Below are 27,315 nucleotides of genomic sequence, written 5' to 3'. Positions count from 1 at the left end.
CTCTTCCCTTGCCTCTGCCCTTGCCTCCCCTTCAAAGGCTCTGAGCAAAATGCAGATTAAGCACTTGGCTACTGGCCAGTTTTGTGGGCTTCCCCACGCCCTCTTCTTCCTGCTGAAAATAGGAGAGGCCCAGCTGTTCCTTCTTGGAGCTGGGGGCAATCTGACTGAGTAAGAACAGTGGGTTTGTTTTTCTGTGGTGGGGGGGCAGGGAAGGAGAGAGGGAAAAAGAATGGGGGGAGAGCAGAGGGCAGAACTGAGGTCTGTCTGCCTTCCCTTCAGTTCGTCCCCCTTTCCATCGATGGGGTTGCTGTTTCTCTTGGGGAAGAAGTAGTTTTTCTACTACTCCCACTCTGGGTCTCCCACTCTGCACTGAGATCCCTGCTCCATGTTGTTGTTTTGCTTAGCTCTCCTCCCCTTCCAAGTATTTTTTGTTGATGGGGAGAGGGCCTGCTGCTGGAGATCCAGTCTCTTTTCAAAACTGCTTCTCACCCAAGAGAAACGGCAAACCTATCAAAGGAAATAAAACTTAGCGGGGAGGTGGTAAGAAAGGCAAAGCAAACAGAGAGAGAGAGAGAGAGAGAGAACAGGGATTCTCAGTCTCAAGGATTTTAAATCTCAATTGTCAGGGATTCACAGAACAGGACTGATTCGCAGTCCAGGCACTCCTTCATTGGCTTGCATCCCAGACTGGGCTTACTGAGAATGGGCAGCTGTTGCTGTGATGTGGATCAGACGCAGATCCTAGGAGACAGCTCCTGTGTTCTGTGGCAAGGGAAGGGGTAGGAACCCAGGTTCCATTGTGTCCTGAAAGCAGGGAAACTGGCCAGCTGTAGTTGTCTGCTTGCTTCAAAAGGGGGTGAGCAAAACCCAGACTCACAGGAAGGGTTTTTCTGTGAGAGCCCCCAGGTCCACCAGGTGCAAAACAGTGGCTACAGCAGGGTAAGTGAATTTGAACATCCACTGAAGTTCTCATCCACGTGGGTTCTGGAACCAAACCCCCACAGATAAAGAGGGCCCAGCTGTATAAACTGAGTTGAGGGGGTTCAGATAAAGCTTGATTAGAGTTAATCAAAGCAATTCATTGTGAATGAAAGAGAGTGAACAAACTGGACACTTTCGCCTTGGTTTATAACCTGGTCTGGAGCATAGCCATTCTCAAGTTGCATATTAAAACTGCAGGCTTGAGCCTGAAAGAAGCAATCAACCCCAAGGACAATAATGCACAGATAAGAAGCAAGGAGCCTGTTCCAGAGCAAGAGGACTGAACTTTGTTCTCTACTGACTAACTTTGTAGTGTAATTTGAAGATGTCGTGGAAGAGTCTGCACTCTAATGAGCTGCAAGAATCGTTTTATGGGAAAATAGTCCCATCTCACAGTGCCCTTCTGCAGCTTGATGGTTCATTAGCACATAACCTAAGGAAAGCTGCTTTTGGCTTTCAACTAAAACAATTTCAGCAAAAGGTATCCTTGGGTGAAGCAAGCTTTGGTTATACACAATAGGATTGCAGACTTCTGCATTCAGCAAACCTTTTCTGAAAGGCGTGGGCTAACTCAGGGCCCAGTCCTATCCAATTTTCCCGTCCCAGTGCAGCCATACCAATGGAGTGTGCTCTGTATTTTGTGGTGGGGAGGCGATCACAGAGACTCTCTTAAGGTATGGGGACATGTGTTCCCTTCCCTCGGTGCTGCATTGCAGCTGCACCAGTGCTGGGAAGTTGGATAGGACTGGGCCCCCCACTCACTGAGATACCCAAGTCAGGAGGTATTAGACTTTTAATACCAAATATGATGTGAATACTTTAAAACCCCCAAGAAAAACCCTTGAAATTTTACTCGATGAAGGCAAGATTCACTGTTTGGTGCATGGGTTAAAATGACAAAAAAATAGGGCCTAGAAAAGAGGCGCCTGAGGGGGGACATGATTGAGACATACAAAATTATGCATGGGAAGTAAAAAGTGTATAGAAAGATGCTCTTTACACTCTCACATAACACCAGAACCAGGGGACATCCGCTAAAATTGCGTGTTGGGAGAGTTAGAACAGACAAAAGAAAATATTTCTTTACTCAGCATGTGGTTGGTCTGTGGAACTCCTTGCCGCAGGATGTGACGGCATCTGGCCTGCATGCCTTTAAAAGGGGATTGGACAAGTTTCTGGAGGAAAAATCCATTACGGGTTACAAGCCATGATGTGTGTGTGCGCAACCTCCTGATTTTAGAAATGGGCTATGCCAGATGCAAGGGAGGGCACCAGAATGAGGTCTCTTGTTATCTGGTGTGCTCCCTGGGGCATTTGGTGGGCCGCTGTGAGATACAGGAAGCTGGACTAGATGGGCCTATGGCCTGATCCAGTGGGGCTGTTCTTACATTCTTATGACAGGGCCAATTGTATGTATCTTGCCAATGGAACATGTGCTCTTCACTCCAGCTGGGGTAGGGCCTTTCCAGGGAGGGGCAAATTCCATACTTGGGACCCAGTCACCTGTATAAACACAGGAATATGGACATTTACCCCAAGCTTGAGATAAACTGAGTGTTGCTATCTCATGCATGTGAGGAAGCCTTTTCCATTGTGGGTTACTTAGTAGGACAGTGATGTTGGAGATGAGAACTCGCACAGCAGAGGCATTATAGATGGGTGGTTTTTTTCCCTTGTGTAGAGAGGGGTGTTTACAAAAGCAAAAGGAGAGGCTGGCTCCTCCTGTCACAAGGTGGAGCTTCAGAGTTTTATAACCCTGAGGCAGCCAAGTTCACCCTCTTGTTTAAGACAAACTTGCTGTGTCCAGGAATTCCACAAGGTTCGTATTTGTGGTCAGAGAATAATTTAGCAAATCATTCATGTGAAGCTGTGGGGGACATTGCATGGGCTGGAGGGGAGGAATGATAGCTTCTTAAGGTTGAAGTGTGTGGTGAGTTAATGTTTATTGCCTTCCTTGGCACCTGCCTTTCTTCCTGGGTTATTGCAGATAATTTAGTATTTAATACATTAGCTATGTATTAAGGAAGGCTGAGCACCAAAGAATAGATGCTTTTGAATTATGGTGTTGGAGAAGACTTTTGAGAGTCCCGTGGACTGCAAGGAGATCAAACCAGTCAGTCCTACAAGAAATCAACCCTGACTGTTCGTTTGCTGAAGCTTTGAGAAGGGAGCATGAGAAGGGAGGACTCTCATGAGAAGGGAGGACTCTTTAGAAAAGACCCTGATGCTGGAAAAAATTGAAAGCAAAAAGAGAAGGGGATGTCAGAGGATGAGATTGTCAGATAGTGTCACCGAGGCAATGAACATGAATTTGGACAAACTCCAGAAGTTAGTGGTAGAGAGGGGGGCCTGGCGTGCTGTGGTCCTTGGGGTCACAAAGAATTGGACACGATTTAGAGCCCAATCCTGTGGTCTGCGCCATAAGGCATGTTTGTGGGGCTTACCACCGGGCTCCTGCCAGAGCTGGCTCAGCTCCGGCCGGTGCTGAGCCATTGCCCAGTGGGCGCCTGCATTCCGCGGCTCGGCGGTGCCTGTGACCGCCGGGCTGTGGAATGGGGAATGGGGGCGTGGTCGGGGCATGGGGGAGGCGTTCCGGGGAGGTGGGAGGCATGGTCGGGGGAGTTCCAGGGGGGTGAGGGGAGGCGGACCCGCAGAGCCGAGCTCCTCAGAATCCTAGGCACTCGTGGAGTGCTGTGCACCCTATACGAGTGCCTTCACTTTAGCAGCAACCAAACAGTCACCACTAAAGTGAGTAGCCCCATTGCAGGGCTGCTTCCCTTACCCAGGGGAAGGGGACGAACTTCCCCTTCTCCTGAGGAGCCTCCTGCAGTAGTGCGGGAGGCTCTGGATCCAGCAGGAGCCTGTGAGGGAGCTGCCAGGTCCCGCAGCTCAGGATTGGGCTGCCCATGACTGAACAACAACATTAGCTATAGAGCGTACTTGACCTGTTTAATCAAATCTTTGTTTGCTGATTAACTCTCTCTCCTGCACACACAGGTAGCTGTGCCTGGTCATTAAAGCACATCCTAGTGCCACAGTCTGGTTGCAGATTTATTAGAACCAATGAAGACTGTGACAGCCCAATCCTATTCACACATTCCTGGGAGTAAGTCCCATTGACTTTAATGAGACTTACTTCTGAGTAGACATGCATAAGATTGGGCTGTGAGATGGCAAGAATTGTGAGAGTTTTTCAGAACTCTTTCTCAAAGAAAGCAGTCTGGGGGTGGGGGTGATTTACATCTGGTGTAAAAGGCAGGCTTTGGACTCTTCCTCATACACAATGACCAGCTTTTTTGTGCTCTTCTTTTGATTAACTGTGCAAGTGCTACATTGCATTGCTGATGATTTATTCTGGAAAACTTGGTATTTGAAGGTTATGTCTTTTCCCACTTGGTTGCTCCCAATCAAGGTATTACCAGGCAGTGGTGGACAGCTCTGTAATTTATCCATCTCTCTATATTAAAAAAAGTCACTACATGCACCTTGTAAAATATAGGTCTAAAAAGAGCAATGTAGAGTCTCAGGAGAATAGGGGGACAAGGAAGGCAAATAACAGAGGGTTTGCTCAAAGGGAGTAGTCAGACCTTTGGTTTCTTGTGCTGCTGGACTTATGCATGTCATGAAAGACGTGATAAGTTGGTTGAAAAGAGAGAGCAGGGGCGTAGCTAGGTCATTTGACACCCAGGGCCCATAAATTTTTGTCACCCCATATGACATAATTAATTAATATTATTATTAATTATTAATTAATAGTTAATTAATAATTATATATAATATATAATATATAATAATTATTATATAACAATAATTAATAAATAATAAATTATTTATTATTATTATTAAATTAATTATTAATCATTCATTCACATTTTTAAACCGCCCTTCCTCTAAGCAGCTCAGGATTTGAAATGAATAATAATAATGGCCAGAAAAATAAATGCAGTGAATATTTCCCCACAAGCAACGAATGAAATTCTGCATCAAATGGTATATAACATGATGGTATTATTCCTAAAAGCCATGATTTCCAGAATTTTGGTCACTAGGGTGTCACCCCCCCCCCCCCCAAGAATGTCTCATTGACCTGTTTTGAGTTAAGGCAGTGGTTCTCAAACTTTGAACACTGGAACCTACTTTTTAGAATGACAATCTGTCCAGGACCCACTGGAAATGATGTCATGGCTGGAAGTGACATAATCAAGCACAATAAAATAAATTATTATAAATAATTAAAGAAAAACAAATAGATAAATAAGGGGAAGCCAGCCCTGTTTCACCAAGTGAATTTTCTCTGTGGCCTGCCGGAAAGAACACCCTCCCCCCACAAAAATATCAGTGAGATTTTCAACCCTCCCCAGTGCCCAGTTCAGTGTAAATTCTTATATTTCAAGCATAGCACTATCAGGACCCACCTGGCTTTACAAGCCTAAAAACAAATAAAATGGACCTTACCAGCTGAAGCATGTTTCATTCTTTGGGGCGGGGAGGGGGAACTGCCTTCTGGAACATTCGTTGAGTTCCACTTTCATCAGATTGGGACCATGCAGTCAGCCTTGCATTTCCCTTTGCGTGACTTGACCAGGAGCCAAGGCACGTTTGCTTACTCGCGAGTAAACCTGACCGTGTGGCTTACTTTCGCTTTCCATAGGGCTCAATACGTTCATCTGCGTGGAAGAAGGGACTTCCATTTTGGGTGATTTTTGGGGTGCAGCTTTAATTGGATAGGAACCATTCTGATGTCATTGGATTCCTCTCAGTCTGCCCTTTCCACAAACTATGGCAAGTTCGCCTACTTGCAAGTAAACATGTGATATGGCTCGGTTTCATTTTCCATAGGGTTCCATGCATTTTTTTGTTTCCGGTTTTTTGGCCATAATTTTTTATGGAAAGGTGTTATTTCAATCCGTTTTTTTCCATTGCATTCCACTGGAAATTCCACATCCAACGATATATAGTATAATGGGGTAATTCCGAACCTCTGCAATGTTGGGGCATTTGTGGTGTCACCCCCCAAGGGTGGTAGCCAGGGTGGACCGCCCCCCAACCCCGCTAGATACTCCACTGAGAGAGAGAATTCTATAGGGACATCAGAAATATTTCGGAGAGGAGAGGCTGCAACTGGGGAATTGTAACTTCGCTCTCTTCCGAAAGCCAAATAAGGAACATGGAAATAAAAATATTCATTCACCCTAACTCTTTAGTTTGATAGTTGTTCTTTCTGTACTGTGTGCCATATTTGCACATGCATCATCATTCTGAATGGAAACCTTGACAAAAAAAGCTTTAACATCAAATTACTTCCATCTAAATGACAGGTTCCCAACCTTTAGGAGCCCGCAGACCACTGAGGCAAAAATTGGAATTGTTGTGGACTGCATGCAACTCCCCCACCCCTCACAAAAAATATAATTAAATTTGATAATCTGTGGGGAAGCACTCGGCAAGATGCTGGATGTGCCAACTGCCGCTGCAGGTGGTCTGTTCTTTGCCCTTTCTGGTTGTCTATGGGGGAACACTTACTTGGTGAGATGCTGGAAGCAACAGCTGTGCGTGTGGGAGTCTGGTCTCGCCCCCTCTGGTGGTCAGTGGAGAAGCACCTTCTGAGCAAGTACTACCCCATGGAGTATCAGAGAAGGTGAAGAACAGACTACTTACAACCACTGTTGACACTTCAGTGCTGGCTGTGGCTGTGGGTAATCCATTCTGCGACCTCTCTGGTGGTCCGTAGGGGATCACTTGATTGGCAATCATTTCCCCCCCCCCCCAATATGTCACAGACCACTTCTCAGGGTCTCACGAACCACCGATTGGAAACCACTGATCTCAGTGCATCAGTGGGGTGTTTTTATAGTTTGTGCTGCTTCACCTGTACTAAAATCATTTTCCATACGTTGTCTCTTTAAACATGATCTCTATTTATGCTCACACTAGATCACACCCCTAGAAATATGGCTGGGAAACCCAAGCTTCACTATTTTAATGATAGAGGCCGAATGGAAACGGTCAGGTGGATGTTGGCGGCTGCAGGAGTTGAGGTTTGTTATCAGCCCTTGGAAAAAGTTTTGAAACAATTGCATTTATCTAGGAATGTTTTTCAGGAAGCTAATTTGAATGTCACTATTCCCCAGTCCTACATGTCAAGGCTGGAGAGGATGGGCAATAGTTTCCCACCAACTTGTCCTCTTCTTGTTGTATCTGGTGGACAGATTGCTTTAAAACTTGCTTTTTAAGCACAAAACTGCCTTTCCTGGCACTTTTTTCTTCAGGCATGATTGATTATGTGGAATATGAAATAGAACTTAAATAATAGCTTGGCCAACACAAAGCACATATATCCCCTCCCTACAGCCTAGGTGTCGCTCAATAGGTAAATCCTGAAACAACAAGGGGCTTCCTGGCAAGCCAGCACCCACAGGTTCTTCCCATCCCCTGCTGCAGCTCTTTCTCCCCCTTGCAGCAGGGCCCCTAACGGAGTTACAAGAGGGTGGTGGGGAGCAGTCATTAGTCCTCCTTTATACTAGTACCTGTAACTATAGAGGTCGACATGAAGGAGAACTATCATCTTTCCGCTCCTTAGTTAGCTTTCTGGTTGAGGACCACTGATGGTGCCTAATCAAGAACTGAGCAGTGAACAGGAAAGAGTCTTCTTTCACTGCCATTGCTGTAGCTGCCAGTGCAACAGAAAGGGGACCTGATTCCACACACACTTTCAGGGCGGGGGTGCTTAGTTGGCATAGTTATGCTCTTGCAAGCATGGAAGTTGACGGGTGCCATTGGGGAACACTTGCAGTGCTTTTAGCCTGCCACCCCCCCCCCCCCAAACTGGAGATGCTGCTACTGCTGAAGCCGTGTGCCTTTGGGGTCTCCTATACACTGCCTGTCATGCTAATCCCACTCGCCCCCCCCCATGAATCCCAGGAATGACCCCAATAGAGATGATATGGAATCAACTTCCTTAAAGCTTACAGCTTTAAGCTTCCTTAAAGCTTAAAGCTTACAGCACTTCTAAACCTGGAAAACTAAGATACATATGAAGCATGCAGTTATCTCATAAGATCCTTGAAATCTTTCTCTTTTTTTTAAGTTTGAAGAACAACTTATTTCATCAAAGGAGGAGTTAGAAAAGTTAAGGCAGGGTAAGTAAGGCCTTTATATTTTTGTTATTGAGATTGTGATTATACTAATATAAATACTAATATATACTAATATACTAATATATACTAATATACTGCATTGCCCCAAGTAACTAAAGTATACACAGGACTGCAACCTTTCGCTGCAGTAAGACAGACAACAGAATTATACCAGCGTGCTCTCTTGCTCATGTCCAAGATTATTTGCTATAAATGGTAGGAGGCAAAATTTTTACATTGCAGGATTGCAGCTTGGATGCTTAGTACAAATCATATGAAGAGCAGTTGGGCCTCTATGGGAAGTTGGTAGTCACTTTGTTCATAGTGCAATTGCTTCACTGTGCCCTGAAGAGTCTCAGCTATTTATTCTATGTCTGAATGGGTAGGAATGAAAAGTTGCTGCTCAGATATCCTTCAGCAAAGTCTCTGTTTTTGAAAGAAGACCATTTCCCTGGAGGTCAACAGGATTCCTATACATGACAACACTTAACATCAACACTACATTACCCGGAAGAGCTTTTTAGCATCCTAACCGATATTGCTTCAAAAACCTACGATAGGTGTTTCTGTTTGTATTTACTATATGTGTTTATTGAAAGATCTGCAATTTCAGGATGACCACAATAGTTAAGGCTGGAACTGTATCATTGTATTATTGTTATTTCTTTGCTTACCTGACTCTACTTCTGCATGGGCCCTCTGGGCCTACCTGGATCCACTGGCGTATTGGGGGGGGGGGTCAGCATTTTGTGGTCCTGGACCTAGGCGTCACAGGGGCCAGGATTGCAGTTACCTGGACCTGCATTAGCCCTCCAGCAAGGGTACAAGTTTGGCCCAAAACAATGCAGAGGATTTTGGCAAAGCTATCGTCATCAATATGTGCCCTCCGCCCATCCCAGCCGCGCCCCCAATCCCTGTCCAGGTCTGTCCATCTCCCATCCCGTTCTGCCCACCAACACTCCCTCTGCTGTCAATCCAGCTCCAGTAGATGTGGCCCACTAGTCATTGCACTGGTGGCCTCTCTGCACTCACCAGTGGAAGTGCTGGCCCATTGGTGCAACTTCACTCCCACCAGTGGGCTGGCAATTAGGCCGCAGAACTCTCACTCTGCTGGCAGCCAGCCCAGTTCAGACTGGGCTGTCCATTCATATTCTGACCATTAGTGTTTAGCTGGAAGTGCAAATGTGTTCAGTAGAATTTATTCCCTAGTGAATACGCTTAGACTTGCAGCTTTTCTGCTACTTAGATGGTTTTACAAATAGACTGATCCTGTTCAACTAGGTATTTTCTGCTGGGGAGAAATGCATTTCCTTCTTTAAAAGCCTTCTGGGTATTTTTCTCTGGGGCTAGGGAGCCTAGTACAGTTCTAATGGCCCAGTTCTGTCTGTGCAGTATGCAGTCATGGCAGCCTATCTGCTGGTCTATGGAGCACTGCCTCCAGTGCTCGCTTCCTCATGCCGCTGACAGCACCCCACAAATTGGCTGCTGACGATCCATGGCTAGGGAGAGAGGTTATTTTTGGGTGGATTGGGGGCCAGGATGGAGACAGATTGGGCCAGGACAGGGCAGATAAGAGCAGCAGTGGTGCCCACTGGATCCTATGACCCTCCCAACCTGGACCTGCCCCAAAGGCCCCTCAAGGCATTGCCAGCAAAAGAGCTAGTGTAGGATTGAGGAGTCCCCTAGGGGACCAAGCAGTGGAGGAGAAGTTAAGTAAAACTCTTCTTTATTTACCATTCCCAGTTGGCCTGGTTCCCTGCCAGCCTGCATGATGCAGTGATCCCTGCATCAACAACTCCGCAACCTGGAAGGTGCCCAGGGTAGAATCGAGACATTTCTTACTTTGTGTTTTCTGTATGAGAAAGAGCTCGACTTCAGAACAAGAGCTGTGAGATGCTCCTTAAAATTCTGTGTGGTGGTGATGATTTTGGAGTAAATGGCTTCTTCTCTCATCTTCTTTTTTCAAGCTGGACTCCTGCTCTTTCAGCAGATGCCCATGGTGGAAATTGACGGGATGAAGCTGGTTCAGACCCGGGCTATTCTCAACTACATTGCAGCAAAATACAATCTCTATGGGAAGGACCTCAAGGAGAAAGCACTGTACTGAACCATTTCTATGTTCAGCCACTATTACATTCTTCTCCTTTTGTCTACATCTGATGCAAGAAGGAATTCCTTAGATTATCATACAAACTGCTGACACATTATGAGTCAGCACATTTCAGCTCTAAGCTACTGCTAGCTAAGTAAAAGTTCAGGGTGAAGCAATATGAACAAATTGGATTTCCAGATTGTGGTGAAGTTCTTGTTCATTGGTACAATAAAAAATGTGACTTCTCCAGAGCTCAGCCATTCAAGGAACCCCCAAACAGGCTCATTAGTAACTTTGAATTGCCAATAAAGTAACCTTTATTGGTATAATACAATGACCAGAAGATAAGCATATAAGCATAATAATATCTAATCAGAGAATCAACCAAACTAATTCCTCTCTGTCTTGCCATCAGTTTCAGAAAACTAACAACCCTCTCAATAGTCTTAGCATCCTCCTCCATGAGGATGCACCACATTTTATCCTGAGCAGTACGCCCACTTATCTTTGCTAATATCAAGTCCAGATGTGGTAATCGCAACTCTGGATACAATGGGCAATACAGGATCATCTGCAATAAGATTTCACACACACACCCCCAAGCTGACATACACACCGTCTCTCAGGATAAGGAGCCTCATTAAATCTGCCGTATAGAATTGCTGATGGCATCAGATTACGCCTAGCTAATGAGAGCACTCTGGGGTTCTGCGGACAAGTTAAAAGATGTAGATATGGGGTTGACTGTCCATATTTTAAGTAAATTGACAAATATAATGGAGAACAAGTCTTATTAGCAGCACCCCGTTGTTCCTGCTGCTCAATATCTAAGAATCTACAGTTGATCACCTGATAGGCTTCTACTTGGTTTAATGATCCTAGTAGATCTGCTTCTACGCCGATTGACTTCATTTTCTTAACAAAATCTACTAGCCCAACTGGAGGCTCTGCCTCTGATAGTAACCTTGAAGATTGCTCCCAATTGAAAAGAAAGCATACTCTTTGAAGATATGTGGTTTTGTTTTATGGCTGTCCATGAGAATAACAGCCTAATCCTATGGATTCTTAGTGCAGGTGGAACTACTGTTCTGCCAGCACTATCTGCCTTATAGAAGTTATAAAAGATACTAGGGCAATGCACAGAGTCACATGCTGCCAGAGCATCAGCAGGAAAGCCAGAGCCTTCCTCCACCTGTTCTAGATCCACCAAGGCAGGTAGGACATCAGGGTAGGTGAGACAGGGTTGGGGATGGGTAGAATGAAGATGGGGGAGGGTGGAATGGAGCAGCAATGGGGTTTGGGGGACCCAGTCCCACAGCACAGGTCTACAAGGACCTTCACCAGCAAAATTTGCTACTGCAGGTTTGAGTAGACTCCTCCATGCTGCGGAGGTATCCCCAGGTATGAGAATGAATGTTCTTCGCCCAGAGGCCTCTGCAACTGCCACTCCTGCAGGACGCATGCTAGCACTTTCGATATTGCTGCATCGTGTATATGTGTGGGGAGGATAATAGGATTGGGCTGTAAGAGCCTTTTCAACTCAAGATGTTATTTCTGTGAATTAGCCAGATGACAATGACCCAGCAACCACTTCACTGTAGTGGAAATAGCTTTCCAAGGAAGATAGTCCTCCCCCCAAACAGTCCTCCCCCCAAACAGACTATGAATTAAATCTACCAGTAGAAAAACCAGTGGTGTCACTCAAGGGTGCAGGGGGTGCATACTGTACCAAGTGATGCTTTCACTGGGGGGGGGGGTTTGACACTACTAGTGCCAAAATTGTGAAAATATCTGTATTCTGTCAAAAGCTATAGCTGAATAACCAGAAAAAGAAAACTCAACTGCCTTATGTAACAAAAAGTGGATTTTCTTAATTCCAAGCTGACCAATGAAACTGAACTGAACATTGCTAATTTCTGTTCATCTGAATTATATTTGTTTTAAGAATTTTTTGACATGAACTGTTGTTCATCTATAGATTTAGTTCGTAATTATAAAATTATAACTTAGTTAATGGAAGAAATGGAATTGAAAGTAGTAGTTTTTTTTTAAACTGAAGCTGGAGCAAAAGAGCAAGTTATACACCTCTAACCAGAAGCTGCCCAGACTAATGCCAAGACTCTTCTTTTCAGAATCGATATGTATTGTGAAGCTACGTTGGATTTAAATGAAATTTTTATGGTGCTTGCTTTCAAACCCCCTGACGTAAGGGAGAAGGATGAAGCACTGATCCTTGAAAGAGCTTCCACCCGATACTTTCCAGTCTTTGAAAAGGTATGACACCAGGAAGCAACTGAAACCACTGACCTATGCATATTTACTCAGAACTAAGTCTCATTCTGTTCAATGAGACTTACAGCCCAGTTCCATTGAGCTGCTAAGTTGTTGGCGGAATGAGCATTCTGCCAGCAGAGACTGATTTACAGCAGTCATAAAAGCCTCTCCAGTGGCCCCTGGTGCAGTGATGTCTTCATGAAGGCCCTTTGACTCAGGTAATCTGGTAGGAGTGGTGGACCAGGGCAGGGGGAGGATGGAATGGGGGCAGGGGTGGATGGATCGGATGGAGCGGTGACAGGGGCAGACAAGAGGGTGGTGGATTGGGTATAAGAAGAGGGAAGGTTCAGTGTAGCAGCTTCCACACAATCCTAAACCCTTCCCAGACTCGATCCTTGGACCCTGGTCCATGATGACGTACGCCAGCGATTTCCCTGGTGCAGGTCAGTGTAGACCCATCCAGGCCTCAGAGGCTAACACCTGGGACTGTCTTCCAGCAGGATAGAAGTACAAGCCTTTTTGGTGCAACTGCCTCAGTGGGTGGAAAGATAGGATGGGGCTGTTACTCCCATGTAAGATACCAGCTTCAATAGTAACAGACAGTTGCAACCCTTGGTAACATTATTGATAATGATTTCTGTAACTTGTAGCATCCAATGTCATTTCCATCATCAAGTGTTTCTGAAACTCCTAATAGCTGAGTCACTGTTGAACTGAAACTGAACTGAATTCTTCTGAAATGGAAGCGATGGCTTGCCTTAAAAGGAACATGTTTTGGAATGTAGGAGTATGCAGGAGAAAGATTTCCCTGTTCTCATGGGAGCACACCCCTTGTGCACACCTCAAGACCCCTTGAGCAGGTGTCTCTGCTCTGGATACTCTTCCACATTGTAAAAAGGCAAAAAGTGACTCGTGCAGAGATGCAACAGGTAGTTTCTTCTGGGAGAGTGATTGTGCTGTGTCTCCACTGGCTGTTGCTAGAGGTGTTATTTTTTGATGATAATGAAATAAAAACACATAACACTCCTTTCTACACTTCTCATTTTTGTCAACAAACAAAATTAAAAAAAACAACACAACTCTAGCTTTTGCAAATACTCACAATCTAAAGAAAAATCCATTCTAAAAGAAGGTACACAAATCCTATAGCACAGTTTTCTCAACGTTTGTCCTCTATTGTACCACTTCACATGGTCCACCTTTTTGAAGTACCCCTAGAAGTAACTGGCAGTGACATAATTGCCAGTTACTTCTGGGTTTGGGAGCCCTGATGAGATGTGCCAAACACCAGCAAGAGGCTCAGGTGGACAGAAGGGCTTCCTTCAGCACGGAAAAACATGCTTTGGAGCCTCCTACCACTGTTTGTTGTGTCACGTTCCTGGTCTTGCTGCTGGGTGGCAGGGGTCCAGTGAGTACCACCAGACACCACATCAAGTATCATTGGTGCTACCTGTACCACTGGTTGAGAAACACTACTATAGCACAATGACTTGCATGAAAACTTGCTGGCTTTCTGTGGGTTTTTGCTTTGGCATCCACAGAATCATTTAATCCCATCAATTTCTCTCTGCACAGCTTGCATTAATCGAGTCATTCCCAATCTTAGCTCTATGCTTAGCAACAAATAATTCATATGACTTGGGCAAAATGTCCTAGAACCACTGTGATCCACTTTACCCTTATCATAAAGAAAAGAACACTGGCATTACACACCTGCTTAGTGTAAGATGTAGGTGGACCATGATACAAGGGCCTTGCCCTGTAAAGTCACAAAATATTCTTCAGGGAGGTAACGTTCAGAAAAGGTCCATTCATATTTCCATGATTGTGTATATTTTCCTAAAACTGGGGTCTCCAAACTTTTTGGGACAAGAGTCACATTACATTTTTTTTAAGGGTGCCAGAAATGATGATTTTTATTTATGTACATTAAACTTATTTATACATTTCTACCAGTATAGCAGTGTGACTAGATTCATGTGTGTCAAATGCAGGAGAAAAACAATAGGTAAAGGCACAGTGTGGCATACATGTAGCAAGCATGTGACATACTATATGTATGTATGCTATAGTTTGTGTTGCAAAAGTGATGGACGCAAGCTGAGATGGCTTTAAAAGGGTATTGGACAAAGGCATGAAGAAAAATAACACTCCAGTCCTGTACACACCTGGGAGTAAGTCCCACTGGACACAATAAAGCATACTTGTAAGTAGGCATAGGATTGTACGTTAAGTCTCTTGTGGCTACTAGCTCTGATGGCTATGTGGAACCTTTCAGTTGAGCAGCAGGTAGAAAATCTTCCAGGGATATTGCTCCAAGCTACTAGGAATTTAAGGGATTTTTCAGAATATGAGGGAGGAGACTTGCAATTACTCCTGTGGAGGAGGCAGAGGTGCACTGGCTGGTGGCATAAGAATGAGCGGGACTGCTTGCTTTTACAAAGGTGTCTCAAAGCAGTCTTGCCACCTAGGCTGGCACAAGAATTTTATCTTCTGTTTTTAATTTTCCCAGAACTTGCCACAACCTGGTATGAGTGAGCCATGTAAAAAGATTCACCTGCACAGGAGCAACTCTATTTAAAATGTCTCCTGGTTTTGCTCCTTTTTGCCGTTCCTGAAGCAATTCTCCCTTTTTGAGCTGGCTTTGCTGTTTCTCTCAGCCACTGTGCCAAGTGAACTGTCAGCTGTGGGCCAGGGAAACTAGTGCTGCAGGCCCAAGTCTGGAGATCCCTGACCCAAAGAATGGCTTATTAAGCTGTTTCCTTTTTTCTAGGTTCTCAAAGATCACGGACAGAGCTTTCTCGTTGGAAACACATTGAGTAGAGCAGATATTCAAGTGCTTGAAACCATTTTAATGGTAGAAGAAGTGAAGGCTGATAGTCTCTCCAAATTCCCTCTTTTACAGGTAAGCAAACTGCCTCTCTGAGGACAAAAGAGTTGTCCAAGACAGCAGCTGTTACATGTTTTCACGGGCTACCTCAAACTCTCCAGCCATATCAGCAACTAAATAATAACATACTGAGGGCAGAACACCCCAGAGAGAACAATGAGAGAATAAGGTGTTGGAGGAAATTAAAAATAGTTTCCTCTTTGGGGGGAAGAAGAGTAGCTTAAGCAGCGGATTCCCCCTTTGAGTATCACCTCGGGAACCTCCCTCACCCAGCTGACTGCTAATCAATAAAAAAAAGACAGAGAGGCAATGACTTGTTAAAGTTGCAAAAAGAAGTTATTTACTTACAGTTCCATTGAGTGTATATTTACAGCATCTGATTAGGATCAGAGGTTCAGCTAACACTTAGAGATAGCAAGGCCCTGGAGCTGCCTCGCCCTGCATGCCTTGTGCTTAAGATGGCCTGGGCATCAGAGCCCTGGTGTGTGCCATCTTAACAGGTTGGTGGTCAGAGTACAAGAGAAAGTGCTCAGAGGAGAAGGGAGGATAAAGGGTTAGGGCCACACCCCACAAGGATCACAGAGAGAACAGGTAGAAAGGTCAGAGTCACTGGGCCATAGCTTGACCCCTTCTGGACAGCATCCTGCCCCCTCTGGACAGCAGACAGAGTTACACCAACTCCAACATAAGGTGGCTGTTTCTGACCCTCCATCAGCGCTCAAGTCAAGCCACAGGAAGTTTAATGCTACAGTCAGTTTTACCAAATATACCTGGGATGCCACTGTAACATTTCTAATTTATGCCATTTATGTCAGTAAGTGTAAAGTCATGCACATTGGGGCAAAAAATCAAAACTTTAGATATAGGCTGATGGGTTCTGAGCTGTCTGTGACAGATCAGGAAAGAGATCTTGGGGTGGTGGTGGACAGGTCGATGAAAGGGTCGACCCAATGTGCGGCGGCAGTGAAGAAGGCCAATTCTATGCTTGGGATCATTAGGAAGGGTATTGAGAACAAAACGGCTAGTATTATAATGCCGTTGTACAAATCTATGGTAAGGCCACACCTGGAGTATAGTGTCCAGTTCTGGTCGCCGCATCTCAAAAAAGACATAGTGGAAATGGAAAAGGTGCAAAAGAGAGCGACTAGGATGATTACGGGACTGGGGCACCTTCCTTATGAGGAAAGGCTATGGCGTTTGGGCCTCTTCAGCCTAGAAAAGAGACGCCTGAGGGGGGACATGATTGAGACATACAAAATTATGCAGGGGATGGACAGAGTGGATAGAGAGATGCTCTTTACACTCTCACATAACACCAGAACCAGGGGACATCCGCTAAAATCGAGTGTTGGGAGGGTTAGGACAGACAAAAGAAAATATTTCTTTACTTAGCGTGTGGTCGGTCTATGGAACTCCTTGCCACAGGATGTGGTGCTGGCGTCTAGCCTAGATGCCTTTAAAAGGTTTGGACAGGTTTCTGGAGGAAAAATCCATTACGGGGTACAAGCCATGATGTGTATGCGCAACCTCCTGATTTTAGAAATGGGTTATGTCAGAATGCCAGATGCAAGGGAGAGCACCAGGATGAGGTTTCTTGTTATCTGGTGTGCTCCCTGGGGCATTTGGTGGGCCGCTGTGAGATACAGGAAGCTGGACTAGATGGGCCTATGGCCTGATCCAGTGGGGCTGTTCTTATGTTCTTATGTTCATAGTGATAGTGAAGGTTTCTAGAGCTCAAAAAGGGTTTGCAGTGACTATGGAACACTGGATCATAAGGCCACAAGCTCTTATCACAACCTGGTGGATTTTTCATAGTCACAGGCTGGTGCACAGAACCCGCCTTCCCACAAAGAGTTGCATTATTAATTCACTGGAGGTGGTAAGACCTATGAGTACAACCCTTAGTATGTACATATCTTTTACCACCACTTAATTGAATGTGGCAGCATACCTAAGAGCTCATTGGCATAAATGTGGCACCCTAGATCAGCCTGCAAAGGCTCTTTAGTTCACAGATGTTTTGATCCTCAGGTGACCTTTTGTTGTGGTCCTTGGAACCTTCTGTCATCATTTTTACACTACACACCACTACTGCTCCTCCCACACAATAGTGTGCTAGAAAAACAGCCCAGTCTTATGGGCTGTGAGTGCTGGTGGAACATGTGTTCCACTAGCACTTGATGCTGTAAAACAGCCAAAAAGTGCCTTCCAGCAGTGAACTTGTGGGAAGGCCTCAGCCTTCCTGTACACGTTGCCAGACCTACAGAGGCCTGCGGAGGCAGGTAAGATGACAGGGAAGGTGGGAGGAGGCAGGGAGGGCAGACCAGGGAGGGGAAGAGGGCAAAACAATGTGGTGAGGGGTACATAATGGGGTTTAGAAGATTAGGAAATGGTGGCTCTGGCAGTGATGGTGTGCACCAGATCCTACCCCCCCCACCCCATTCTGCAGCATCCTTGTCCCCTTTCTCGCCTCAGACATGTGCTAGTGAAATTGCCAGGATCCTAGCCCTGTTCCCAGGCAGCCCGGGCTAGCCCCCGGCTACTCAGATTTGCTCCATCTCTATACTGAGTATTCAAGGGTGGTGCTTCAAAGTAGTTCTATTCCTGTTCTGAAATGTTTTTCTATCTACCTTTCTCTCCTTTTTTAGGCTTTTAAAGGAAGAATGAGCAACATTCCCACAATTAAGAAATTCTTGCAGCCAGGCAGCCCAAGAAGACCACCAACAGATGCAAAAACTGCTGCAGAAGCAATTAAAATATTCAATTGTGCATCTTGATTATAGTCCATGTATTGATGTCGCAGTCAGCAAAGTGCTGATATTGAGATGGAGCAGTATATTTCAGACCATTGTAAGGGCTCTAACAAGCAGGGAGAACTTAAATCTGAATAGCGGGAAACTAGATCAAATCACAGAACAGCAAGATTTATGCAGTGGAAATGTCTGTACTGTGCCACTAAACTAAAATGAAATAAAACATCTTCAGCTTATGTGTTTTTGTATAATATTTATTTGACCAAGCAGTGTCATGACACATGGACAAAAACTGCCTCTTGCTTTGTATGTGTTTGGCAAGTTCAGTTAGTCAGGAGGGTCACACTCAGTTGGAAACAAAACAGCCTTTAATCTGCTTCTTTCTTGAAAGTGTCTCATTCTATTAATCAAAGATCCTCAGGCTGTTTTAACTGAGCCCAATTCAGCACAATTCCTCTGGCACCAATGCAGCCATGCCAATGTTGGATGGGGGAATATGATATACACAGTGCTGCTGCCATCAACACCTCCCTCCTCCCCATTCATTGACATTGACATTCTCCTGCTTACCCCAATCTCTGCCCTGTCCCTCCACCTCCTCTCCCCATTCCTCCCATCCATCTCCCACTCTCTGCCAGTGGCGTAGCTAATGAATGGGTAGCCTGGTGCGGAGCTCAAAATGATGCCCTGGAAGTGATGTCACAACTGGAAGTGACATCATGCCTGGGGTTTTTAAAAAGTGAAAATTGGGGAGAAACCTGCCTCCTCCCCTCAGCAGTTTACCACCCACTTTATCTGCCACCTCCCCCAAGCCATTGACATATCTAAGGCATCTATCTGCTACCTGGGATCAAAGAAGATTTTGTAGCCCCCCCCCCCACATGACAAAATCAAATTTAATAAGTAAATAAATAAAAAGTGTGTCCCTTATTGGTTAGAGACACTGTACTGGAGTAAAGGGGATTGTTAATCTCTTCCTGCTAAATATAAGAGCTCCACTTGAAAAAGTGCCTCTTTTCCAGTTAGCAGGAGTAGCTGTATTATGATACCTGGAAATGAGAGCTGACTCATATTAACACCTTATTGGTTCCATGCAGTATCATAATAACATTTCATTGGCTTTCAGAGCAATCATTCTCATAGGTCAGTTTTGAGTTAAAGAAATCCACTTTTTGTTCCTTAAGTCAGTTGTGTTTTTGTTTTCTGGTTAATTGGCCATAACTTTTGATAGAATACAGATATTCTAATGTGGTTTGTTTCATTGCATTCTGCATTAAATTACCTTTCCAATGATATATAACATGATGGTATTATTCATACATACCAAGATTTTCACAATTTTGGCCACTAGTGTCAAGCTCAACTTGTTGCCCCCCTAAAGCTTGTTGCCCGGTGCAACTGCTACCCCCTGCACCTCCTTAACTATGCCACTGCTCTCCGCACCAACTTACTAGCTGCTGGGCTTTTCCAGAGTGCCTTAGCATGTGGCTGTGGTGGCAGACAGGCTATGCAGAATGATAGGTTGCATTTTGCAGCTTTGATATAGCACACTGCAGCACCAGAATGCATTCTAGCAGTGCAGTGACTCAATAGGATTGGGTCCTTGGTCTCCTAGGATTCCCATCTTATGAAAGAATACAAATACAGCAGATAAGAATATAAACAGACTTGTAGTGGTCAGATAAAGCTTGATTTGAGTTAATCAAAGCAATTCATTGTGGATGAAAGAGAGTGAACAAACTGGTTTATATCCTAGTTTATATGCGTTGGTCTATATCCTGGTTTGGAGCACAGCCACTCTCAAGTTGCATATTAAAACTGCAGGCTTGAGCCTGAAAGAAGCAATCAACCCCAAGGACAATAATGCACAGATAAGAAGCAAGGAGCCTGTTCCAGAGCAAGAGGACTGAACTTTGTTCTCTACTGACTAACTTTGTAGTGTAACTGGAAGATGTCGTGGAAGAGTCTGCACTCTAATGAGCTGCAAGAATCGTTTTATGGGAAAACAGCCCCATCTCACAGCGCCCCTCAGCAGCCTGATGTTTCATTAGCACATAACCTAAGGAAAGCTGCTTTTGACTTTCAGCTAAAACAATTTCAGCAAAGGGTATCCTTGGGAGAAGCAAGCTTTGGTTACACACAATAGGATTGCAAACTTCTACATCCAACAAGCCTTTTCTGAAAGGCGTGTGCTAACTCAGGGCCCAGTCCTATCCAATTTTCCCGTCCCGGTGCAGCCATACCAATGGAGTGTGCTCTGCATTTTGTGGTGGGAAGGCAATCACAGAGACTCCCTTAAGGTATGGGGACATGTGTTCCCTTCCCTCGGTGCTGCACTGTAGCTGCACCAGTGCTGGAAAGTTGGATAGGATTGGGCCCCCACTCACTGAGATACCTAAATCAGGAGGTATTAGGCATTTAATATCAAATATGATATGAATACAGTAAAAACCCTAAAGAAAAACCCTCAAAATGTTATTCTAGGAAGGTGAAAGTCACTGTTTGGTGAGCAGCTCTCATGTGCACGGGTTGAAATGATGAAAACATAGGGAAATGCCCAATTGCATGTATCCTTCCCATGGAATGGGCACTCTTTGCTCCAGCTGGGGTGGAGTCTTTCCTAGAGGGTGGAAATTCCAGGAGGGTTGGGACCCAGCCACCTGAGAGCCACTCCCTGCAAAACACAGTTGGAGAGACTGTGAGAAAAGCAGCCACTACAAGCCATTTGACACATTAATTGAAAACTGCTTTGCTCCAGCAGAAAAATCATCTGTTCACCAGCCCGCGGGGAGTGGGGTTGCTGTGGGTGCACACACTGTCTGGCAAAAGCAGAAGCGGAGCACGATCACCCCACTCTCCCTTTCCCTGACCTGGGGAGCCCTGCAGGCGCTCGTGCAGGGCTCCCTGCATACAGGGACAGCTTCTGCAGGGACTAGTGAGTGCACCCCAGTCCCTACAGCCCCATCAGAAGGGAAAGCGGAGCGATCGTGCTCCGCTTCCAGTTTTGCGGAGCGGGGCGCGATTGCTCCACTTTCACTTTTACTGACCTGGGAACCCTGCAGAAGGTTGCGCAGGGCTCCCTGCATCCCTGGGAGGATGCAGGAGGCTTGGGCAAGTGCACCCAAGCCCCTGCAGCCACCCTGAGTGGCGCGATCCGCTGCCTTCCCCCGTCTCCTGGCTGCCCCGCCCCTTAAGGGGGCAGAGGCCAGGACCCACAGGCTGGGGCGTCACAACGCCCCAGTTTGAATACCACTGCTTTAGCCTATATGTGAAGTTTTGATTTTTTGCCCCAATGTGCATGACTTTACACTTACTTTGAAACTCATCTGCCATTTTGCTGATGATGTTTTTCATCATCATTTTGCCCATTCTGCCAGTTTGGAGAGATCCTTCTGGAGGTCTTCACAATCCCTTTTGGTCTTCACCACCCAGAAAAGTTTAGCATCATCTGCAAACTTGGCCACTCACTGCTTATTTCTGACTCCAGGATATTATGAACAAGTCGAAAAGCAATGGTCCCAAGACTGATCCTTGCTTATTAATGTTTCCTATATTCTAGATTCTCAAAGATCATGGACAGAACTTTCTCGTTGGAAACACATTGAGTAGAGCAGATATTCAAATGCTTGAAACCATTTGAAGGGTAGAAGAGGTGGACAGTCTCCAAATTCCCTCTTTTACAGGTAAGCACACTGCCTCTCTGAGGACTGGCTAAGAGTTGTCCAAGACAGCAGCTGTTACATGTTTTCATGGGCTACCTGGAGCTCTCCAGCCATATCAGCAACTAAATAGCAGCACACTGAGGACAGGATACCCCAGAGAGAACAATGAGAGAATACGGTGGCTGTTTCTGACCCTCCATCAGCACTGAAGTCAAGCTACAGGAAGTTTAATGCTACATTCAGTTTTAGCAAATATAAATGGGATGCCACTGTAACATTTCTGATTTATGTCATAGTGATAGTGAAGGTTCCCAGAGCTTGAAAAGGGTTCGCTGTGAATGTAGAGCACTGCATCACAAGGCTACATGCACTTACTACAACCTGGTGGGTTTTTCTTAAATAGTCACTGGTTGGTGCACAGAACCCGCCTTCCCAAAAAGGGTTGCACCATTAAGTCAATGGAGGCAGTAAGATCTATGAGTACAACCCTTAGTATGTGCTTATCTTTTACCACCATTTAATTTAATGTGACAGCACAGCCAAGAGCTCATTGGCACAAATGTGGCATTCTAGATCAGCCTGCAAAAGGCTCCTTAGTTTACAGGCATTGCGATCCTCAGGTGCCCTTTTGTTGTGGGCCTTGGAACCTTCTGTCATCATTTTTACACTACACACCACTACTGCTCCTCCCACACAATAGCATGCTAGAAAAACAGCCCAGTCCTATGGGCTGTGAGTGCTGGTGAAACATGCGTTCTGCTAGCACTTGATGCCATAAAGAACCTTATGGCAGTGTGCTGAGTAGCACGCTTCCAGGGTACTGGTGGTAAGGCTTGGGCCTTCCTGTGCATGTTACCATATCTACAGAGGCAGGAGAAGGCAGGAAGGAGAAGGGAAGGAAGAACAGAGACAAGGAGGGAGTGAAACCAGGCAAGGAGGGGTATAATGGGTGGGAAAACTCAGAGAAGGCAGATTCGGTAGTGATGGCACACACCAGAATCTATCTGCCTTTCTGGCAGCCTTCCCACCTCCTTTCTCTCCCTAGACATGCATTAGAGAAATTGCTAGTGCAGGTCCATTGTACAGCGGGAGGCTTACAGAAGAGGATTTAAATCCCCTTTCACCTCTAAAGCTTCTTGATCTACACCCCAGCAGATTATTCCCAGAAAAGTCACTAGGCCAGTCAAATGCCCCATGCGTAAGGCTCATGGGGGACGAGAGCAGAGTACCCAAGCCTCCCATCAGAAATCCTTGAGCCCAGCCGCTGTGCTTCTCACTGATCTTTGGTAAGATCACACAGCTTGGCACAAAGATAGCTAAAGGAAGGCGGGCATTTCACATTTAAAACAATGCAAGAGCTAGAACGTCAGGGCTGACATACTTACATCATTACTTCTTCTTCTTTACCATTTGTCCTGTGTGGTGGTGGGGGTCTGCTATTTTAGATCGGAGTCGCCATATCTCTCGATTGCAGGCTTGGTCTGGGTGTAGGCAGGTGATACATTCACCTGGGTGTAGGCAGGTGATTTTCATGTTGCCGTGCAAGCATGTCAAGCCAGCGCTGCATGTCAAACGGGGCTGCTGCCTGGGAGAGTCTTTCTGTCTGTGGCTGTCTTGGAGTTCCCTTTACTCACTTCTCTGATGTCCCCGCCCTGTGGGAGGGGGTGGGACTGAGTATGAGCAGGGACAGAAGTGGCATGAGGGAGGAGGGTCACATGCAGCAGCTGGGAGGCTTACCAGAATGACCCGATCCTTGCAGCTCTATTCAGAAGTAGACCCTCTGTAGCTGCTAATTCAGTGAGGCTTCCCCTCCCCTGCTCCCTCCTGCCCTCCCTCAGCCAATAGAAATATGAAAATGCTGATCCTTTGTCCAGTGATAATCTGTTCACACCTTCCTATCAGAGACAGGAAAAGTCGGGAAAAGAGAGCCCAGGCCTACCTTCCACTCCTGCTCACACGAACCTTTTCCTGACTCCCGGCTGGAACTTCCTACTGCTCGCCATTGGGATGATTGCCCCCCAAGGTTTTCCCTGCGGCGAAAATAGTAAGCAAGCACCCCCAGGCACAGGCATATCAAGTCAGCAAATGTGGGGACGAGTACTGAGTCAGGGGAGCCCTGACTTGAGTCTTTTTCAGAGTCTTCCATGTGTGCGACTCATGAGTGGCCAAGTCACCCAAAAGTACACATTTTCACAACTCGAGTCTGAGTCACTGACTTAAGTTCCCAACACTGGTGCCTTGCATGCAGAGAGTCAGCAGTTCAATTGCTGGCATCCACAGGTAGACCTGGGAAAGACCCTTGCTGAAACCTTGCCGAGCCGCTGTCAGTCAGCGTTACGTTGTACTCAAAGTTCTCTATGTCACTGATTCACTCATTGATTCTGCACAAGGCAGTCGCGTATGTGGTCTGGCTGACACCAATTCGGAACAGAGATGGGAAGGCCTATTGTGCAAAGGCTAAAGGACTTATGGGGCCCACATCCATTGAGAAAGTCATGAATGAATGCACTGTAAACATTCACATGTACATATCACCTATTCATGATTGCAATGAAGTTCAAATGGTGCTGTCAAATTTCAGAAAAGCATCCTTAAAAACATTTCTCAAAAATATCATTATTCATTATCAACTGAAAGTATCCTTAAGTTGTATAGGTAGCATGTGAGTATTCATGGGTGGTGCTACAAAGTAGTTCTATTCATATTCTAAAATGTTTTTCTACATCTGTCTTTTTTTAGGCTTTTAAAGCAAGAATAAGCAACATCCCCATGAGCAAGAAATTCCTGCAACCAGCTAGCCCAAAAAGACCACCAACGGATCCAAACGAAATGGAGGAATTAATTAAAATATTCGATACACCTGTATCGTAATAGATGAAGTGCTGGTATTGAGATGGAACCATGTATTTCAGATTATTGTAAGGGACTAGAGCAGGGGTGTCAAACATAAGGCCCGGGGGCCGGATGCGGCCTGCAGAAGCTTTTTATCCAGCCCTCAGGCTCTCAACTGCTGAGGTGTTACTGCTAAAAGGGCAGCCCCCATGAAAATTGGGCTCTCCCATATCTTGAAATATGATCAAGATTTGTGTATTTTCTCTTCTGTCATTTGCAGCTAATGAGTTCCAAAGTGAGAAAAAGTGCTTATTTTTGGTTATGACCTGTTTAATGACATCACTTCCTGCCTAATGACATCACTTCCGGCCCATCGCGGGCATCATGAATGCTGTTTGGCCCTCAGTATGAAACAAGTTTGACACCCCTGGACTACAGCAAGCAGGCACAACTAAAATCCAAATCAATCAGAAAACAGCAAGGTTTATGAAGTGGAAATGTCTGTACTATGTCACTAGATGAAAATGAAATAAAACCTTCTTCAGCTGATATATGTTAGTACAGTATTTATTTGACCAAGCAGTGTCATGCCTGATTTGGCACAACTGTGTGGACAGAAACTGCATCTTGCCTTTCATGTGTGTGGCAAGTGAAGTTAGTCGGAATGGACACACTCGGTCAGAAAAAAAACATGCTAAGCCTTTCAGACACTTCTTGCTTGGAAGTGTCTCAGAGTCCACCCTGTCATTCCCACCCCCAGCCAATGCAGTCATGCAAAAAAGGCATCTACTGTATCCGGTAGGGGGTGGGTAGATGGGTGGAATGGGAAGCTTCGGGGGGAGCCACTGCTCCAGTAAAATAGGTAGCATGGCTGCACTGGCACACGGGAGTTCTGCTAGATTGGGCTATGTATTAAACACCCAGAGGATCTTGAATTCTTAGAGTGATAGGTGGCTCCACTAGCAGCACAGTAGTTCAAAAGATTGAGGCCTATAGTCACCTAGGATTCCCATCTTATGAAAGAATACAAATTCTGCGGATAAGCCTAAAAGCATTTGTGGTAGTTCAGATAAGGCTTGAGTAGACTTATAATGATTTATTGTGGATGAAAAGCAATGAACAAATTGGACACTTTTGCATTGATATAGGTCAGGGGTGTCCAAAATTTTAGGCAGGAGGGCCACATCATCTCTCTGACACTGTGTTGCGGGCCAGGAAAAAAAAGTAATTTACATTTCAAATTTGAATAAATTTACATAAATGAATATATTAGAGATGGAACTTATATGAATGAATGAAGGTCTTGCAGTAACTCAATGCCTATATAAGGTCTTGGACAAAGCAAGGCCGGTCTTTCCTCTGTTGCATCACAAACATGAAAGAGCAAGCAGTGGAGGGAGCCCGCGTCCCACAGCTCATGCGAGAGGTCAAACAGTCGCCCTCATGCTGACAGCAGTTGCGTTGGACCAGCATGGGCTCCAGCAAGTCTCTGGAGGGAAAGAGGCTCTTTGGAGACTGAGGACTCCCCACAGGCCAAATTGGGAGTTCCCAAGGGCTGTAAGTGGTCCCTGGGCAGGGGTTTGGGCACCCCTGGTTTAGATTCTGATTTGGGCTATAGCCACTTTCCAGTTACCTATTAAACTGCACACATGAGCCTGAAAGAAGCAATCAAATCCAAGGACAGTAATGAGCATAGAGGAAACAAGAAGTTTATACGTGAGCAAGAGAACTGAACAGTGTTTTATACTCACTAGCAACTACGTATATACAACATGTGCATTGGATTTTACTCTATAACTTCCAGTGACCTCAACTACACATCGCAACCATTGTTTGATCATGGTTACTAGGTAATTCATGGATTATCATATAAACACGGGAATGTGGACATTCATCCCAAGTTTGAGATAAACCAAGTTTTCCTGTGCCATGCATGTGAGGAAGCATTTTGTATTGTGGATTACTCAATAGGTGAAAAAAGTCACACATCAGGCAGTATTGGTGGGTGTTACATGTGTTTTTTTTTCCCCTCCCTGTATAGAGAGGGGTGTTTCTCTTCTGAATACACTGGCTTCTCCTATCAGAAGGTGGAGCTTTGGAGCTTTAAAAACCTGAAGTTGAGAAAAACTTGCTGTGTCCAGGAGTTCCACAAAGTAAGTACTCATGGTCAGGTAATAATTTAGCAAGTCATTCACGTGGTGCTGTGGGGCACTGAGTGGGTTGCAGGGGAGGACCGATGGCTCCTTAAAGGTGAAATGTGTGGTGACTTCATGTGTATTGTCTTCCTTTGCACCCCACCTTTCTTCCTGGGATACTGCAGAAATATATAAGGGATAAGCTGAAATATATTAGCTATGTAGTGCATTTGTCCTGTTAACTTTACTCAAATCTTTGTTTGATGATTTACTTAGCTCTAGTCCAGGGGTGCCGAAACCCCGGCCCTGGGGCCACTTGCAGCCCTCGAGGCCTGTCAATGTGGGGACCCCCAGTCTCCAATGAGCCTCTGACCTTCTAAAGGTTTGTTGGAGCCTGCACTGGCCCTTCGCAACTGCTCTCAGCGTGAGGGCTGTTTGATTGCCCTCAGTGTGAGGGCTCCCTCCACTGCTTGCTGTTTCACATCTGTGCAACATCTTCCTTTGTGCAAGGTCTTTTATAGGCCTTGAGCTATTACAAGACCTTCATTCATTCATTCATA

At 45.4% G+C, this 27,315-nt stretch overlaps 1 protein-coding gene across 1 annotated transcript; it reads left to right on the top strand.

The window, feature by feature from the left end:
• The first annotated feature begins 81 nt into the window (after window positions 1-81).
• On the top strand, window positions 82-18,362 carry LOC136663691 (glutathione S-transferase-like). Its single transcript, XM_066640552.1, has 7 exons — window positions 82-168; window positions 6,916-7,019; window positions 8,069-8,120; window positions 10,085-10,217; window positions 12,342-12,483; window positions 15,257-15,388; window positions 18,022-18,362. Exons 2-7 carry the CDS (start codon window positions 6,933-6,935, stop codon window positions 18,148-18,150), a joined length of 675 nt encoding a protein of 224 aa, XP_066496649.1. The 5' UTR covers window positions 82-168; window positions 6,916-6,932; the 3' UTR covers window positions 18,151-18,362.
• The last annotated feature ends 8,953 nt before the right edge of the window (window positions 18,363-27,315 follow it).

This window comes from Tiliqua scincoides, chromosome 1 (genome assembly GCF_035046505.1).
Source record: "Tiliqua scincoides isolate rTilSci1 chromosome 1, rTilSci1.hap2, whole genome shotgun sequence".
Lineage (NCBI taxonomy): Eukaryota > Metazoa > Chordata > Lepidosauria > Squamata > Scincidae > Tiliqua > Tiliqua scincoides.
The sequence above is the reverse complement of the archived record's forward strand: the minus strand, read 5'-3'. Positions and strand labels throughout refer to the sequence as shown.

Excerpts from the sequence above, each read along its gene's own strand:
- LOC136663691 (XM_066640552.1), top strand. The coding sequence starts at position 6,933 with ATGGCTGGGAAACCCAAGCTTCACTATTTTAATGATAGAGGCCGAATG. Across the intron at positions 7,020-8,068 it reads TGGCGGCTGCAGGAGTTGAG|TTTGAAGAACAACTTATTTC; the intron begins GTTTGTTATCAG and ends CTTTTTTTTAAG. Across the intron at positions 10,218-12,341 it reads GACCTCAAGGAGAAAGCACT|AATCGATATGTATTGTGAAG; the intron begins GTACTGAACCAT and ends TCTTCTTTTCAG.